Source organism: Triticum dicoccoides, chromosome 4B (genome assembly GCF_002162155.2).
Source record: "Triticum dicoccoides isolate Atlit2015 ecotype Zavitan chromosome 4B, WEW_v2.0, whole genome shotgun sequence".
NCBI lineage: Eukaryota > Viridiplantae > Streptophyta > Magnoliopsida > Poales > Poaceae > Triticum > Triticum dicoccoides.
Window position 1 is genome coordinate 32,196,187 of NC_041387.1, and position 4,069 is coordinate 32,200,255.

At 43.6% G+C, this 4,069-nt stretch overlaps 1 protein-coding gene across 1 annotated transcript in view; it reads right to left on the bottom strand.

The window, feature by feature from the left end:
- Nucleotides 1–2,394, bottom strand: part of LOC119294812 (serine/threonine-protein kinase GRIK1-like) — a 6,808-nt gene extending 4,414 nt beyond the window's left edge. Inside the window, exons 1-4 of the mRNA XM_037573084.1 lie at nt 2,152–2,394; nt 1,544–1,959; nt 231–305; nt 105–149 (exon numbers count right to left, since the gene is read on the bottom strand). Coding sequence (XP_037428981.1) covers nt 105–149; nt 231–305; nt 1,544–1,933 — 510 coding nt within the window. The 5' untranslated portion in view covers nt 1,934–1,959; nt 2,152–2,394. The remainder of the gene's footprint in view (nt 1–104; nt 150–230; nt 306–1,543; nt 1,960–2,151) is intronic.
- Nucleotides 2,395–4,069: the final 1,675 nt, after the last annotated feature.

Consider the following 4,069-nt stretch of genomic DNA (forward strand, 5'->3'; position numbering starts at 1 on the left):
TTCAATAAAAAAATGTATCAAGAAACCTTGGTTATCAATATCATCAAAGTAGTTACTAAAAGGCATGTGTGTTGCCAACACGAGAAAACAGTGGAAAGCATTACCTTCACTGCATATAACTTCCCATCTTCAATGTTTCGGTACAGAACCTTTTTAGAAGCAAAGAGAAAAGGAAAGGAATCAGCTAGCTACTCAGTAAGTTCATTAATAGCACATTTAAGTGGTCTTACCACTTTGCCATAGCTTCCAGCACCGATCCTGCCCAGGTGAACATACTGATTGATCATCTTATTGCCAAGATCGTCCTAAACATGCCAAAAGGAGAGAGTTATTATAGAGCTCAGTGCAAAACGTAAATGCTCTTGCGCAGCTCCTCGACTCTTCACTAGAGATGCAATGGCCATGGCATAGCAAAAAAAAAACTTGGTCACAGTCTTAGATCACCAGTCAGAACAGTGGTCACCAAGTACGCTGAGTTTAAAATAATACTCCCTCCGTCCCGAATTACTTGTCTTAGATTTGTCTAGATACAGATGTATCTAACACTATAACGTGTCTAGATACATCCGTGTTGTATCTAGACAAATCTACATAAGTAATTCAGGACGGAGGTAATATATGTTTTACATGAATGCTACAGATTAGTTCCAGCGGAGCACATGTAGTATTACTTTTGCTTGCTTAGAACACATTGGTGCTAAAACTAGGTGAATTATCAACCGTTATCAATAAGAGGATTAATGGCTAGCCATTCCAAAAATAAAGAAAATAAGAATCATAGCCATACAGTGGATCAGGTGTGTTGTTTTGTACCGGCAGATGATAGTTAAAACCATTGGCCCTCACAGAGGCGTTCGATTAAACTTTGCGTGTGGTGGACTTTAATGAAGTCCAACGTGATCAATTTACTCAAGGGCCATGGCCAGTTCAACCAAGTTATATTCTTCAATCGAGGCAATTTGCATAAATGATCCAATCACCTGAACTAGCTATCTTTGCAAGTTTATAGTAAAACAGCTAACAGAATCTAGTTATAATTATGAAACCATGCAACACTATAAGATGTATAAATACAAAAATAAATGTAAACATAATATGTATGTGCACAATCTACATTTTAGGTAACAAAAGGAAGATGCATCTTCGTTTTCCAAAGATTTTTGCAAACTCTTAGGGAACTCATGTAACTGGTTTTGGTTCTTCATGTTGGAAGGCAATATAAGAGTCCATTTTTAATATTAACATCGCCAGACAAATAACCAACACAATCATGAAGTGACGAGCAAAAACAGACATAATAACTCATTAATTCTTAAAGCAAAGCAAATCACAAGGAAAAAGAAAGAGAGAGTACTTCTACTTCTCAACAAGATAAACTTAATCATAATTTTAAATGTAATTCAGTTGCCTTATACGACACAATTCCAAAATAGAAATTGAACTGGCTCGTGCATAGACTTTTTAAGTGTTGCCTAGACAGATTTTTTTCGATAGACGCGAGTAGAAAGATACTGGTAGAAATTGATGTCTAACAAGATGATACCTCTGAGCGAACAACTTTTTTAGTCTCCTTAACTAGGCTTTCTCTACATGCAAAGCCACTTTGAGCCCTTGTCAGGATAATATCTTCAGACCTCTTCCGTGGGGGCTCATCATCACTCTCGTGATTATAATCAGTACCATCTCTTTCATAGAAACTTCTATCGGGATCATCACCATTAAAGAAGCTTCTATCAATGCCATCCCCATTGTAAAAGCTTAAGTCAGGATCATCTCCAGTGTAGAAGCTCCCGTCAAAATCTTCACTAGTCTGGCGCTTCAACAAATCTTTGGATAACATGCGATCAGTGTCCCGGGGTCGACCTACCTTCACGCTGGGCTTCCTTAGGAAACTGAAACAGCTGCAGCAGCCCATGTCCGTGAGGTCTGCCATTCAGAGGGAGCCGCGCACCAGAAATCCTGGATGAAGAAAACAGGAGAAGGAGAACGCGTCAGTGAAGGGATCAGCTTCGGTTCGTAGTGACCGGATTTGGTAGGCCGTCGTCGAACCCCCCCTCCCCGATCCCGACCGATCGATCTGGATCGCGGCTCGAATCCGCTCCCCTGATTCGCTGTTCGATTCGCTAGAGGCACGGGACAGGAGCAGCGTACCGCGCGTGTCTTCCGATTCCGTCGTCGCAGTCGCCGCTCGAGCACGCCGTCGCCGTCGCCGCTGGATCACCGCAATTGAGGTTGTCGTTGAGGAGGGCGGCGCAGGGGACGTGGAGAGTTGGATGGTGGGTGGGTGTGGGCGGGGCAGCAGGGCGGGAGGAAGCGCGTCGGGAGGAGCACGGGGCGGCACGTTGGTGGTCGCAAAGGGGGGCGGCGGGGTGGGAGGAGCACGGTGGAGGCGGCGAGGTGGGGTACAGAGGAGAGGAGACGACTGCGACCTGACACGTGAGGCGCCTTTTCTGTTTCTCTATCTGTAATTTTTAACATGTTCAACTTGCGATTGTTGGACAGTGTCGTGTTTAATTTATTCTACTCCATTTGGGAGAAAATTGTTCTATACTAACAATCTACTGCAATATTTTTTTGAGGAAAGGCCTAGTGTCATGCTCCTTACACAAATATATATATATATATACACACACACAAATTCATGGGGTATCGAAGTCTTCTTCCTCGGCATCCACAGATCGCGTGCTGTGAGCATAGCTTGATGCCGCCTCTAAGCCTCCGCCTTGGCTGAGTAAACTTTTTGAAAACCAAGAGCTTGTAGAAGCAACGTCTGAGAAATCGTCGATGCAGACCAGGAGGCGTCGGTGGCTACGATATACAAAGCAAGCTGCCACCCCGGAGACAAAAACGTTGATCAGGCATGTAGCTGAAGACCACGAAAGCCGTCTAAATCCGTACGGATCCATGGAAATCTAAATTGAACAGATCACAGAAGACCCACCGGAGACACGGCTCCACGGCCCTCTCCTTCAACAAAAGGCACACCAATGGAATCGGGATACAGCAAGGAGAACATTATTCCTACCCTGGGGCAACGCCACTGCTTTGCCCCACCAAATCTAACACGAAGACTCCCTACAAAAAACCTCTAAAAAAATCACCCATCTTGATGTATGATGTGTCTGGGTCTGATATAGAGCTTGCCACTATGTAGAATTGTGCATCGACACCCTCTTCTCTAACGATCTTTCCAGGCCGAAAACACCAATGAAGTTCTCCATGTTGGATCCCTCCGGCCGCCGCCATCTTCACCAATGACATTGTCGTGCACCAGACGAAGCAAATGAATGATGATCTTCGTAGAGAAATTTTAGATGAAAAATCTCTTACACATTATTTTCAAATTGAGCATATAAAGGGGACCATGCCTAGATGACTCCATGCATGATTCTATCAACATAATAACCAAGTGTCAAATGCATCCTTCTCTCTTAACCCTGTAACAAGAAGAGGACAAATACATAGGTAGATGCATTGTCGGAGTTGAGGGTTACATGTATGCCTTCCAAGATGTAAGGCTCCCTGTTTATGGTGAGAGGGCCCTCCCCTTGGTCGCTTATGTTAGATCCCACGTGGCACAATTGACAGAGACAAGGTGATTGTTTGCTCAAATTAATCAATTATTTTCTTTATCTCTTTACCTCTTATATGTGTTGGTGGCTATCTTGTTTTGTTAATTGTGCTATTTAGGCCAACATTGCTCATGCTTTTTTCAAAGGAAAAGGGTGAAAAGAAAGAAAGGCAAAACATTCCCCTTGCATCATTGTTGGAAGGATCTTGAAAATGAGAAGTGGAAGAACTGAGAGGCATATGAAGCTCATAGGAAGAACTCTAAGAGCTTGGTTGGAAATGCAACAATGATTGGTGGCGGCGGTGGTGATGATGATGCATCAAGTTGCGAAGAAGGAAAAAGAAGCCCCACTCCCAACTCGGATGCTCCTACGAGAATGCCCAATGGAACAAATAATGGCAAAGAATATGGCATGAAAGCCGAAGACAATAATATGAAGGAATCATTGGACGCCATCATGAATGCAAGAAAAGACATGTCTGATGTACCGTCCCGGAC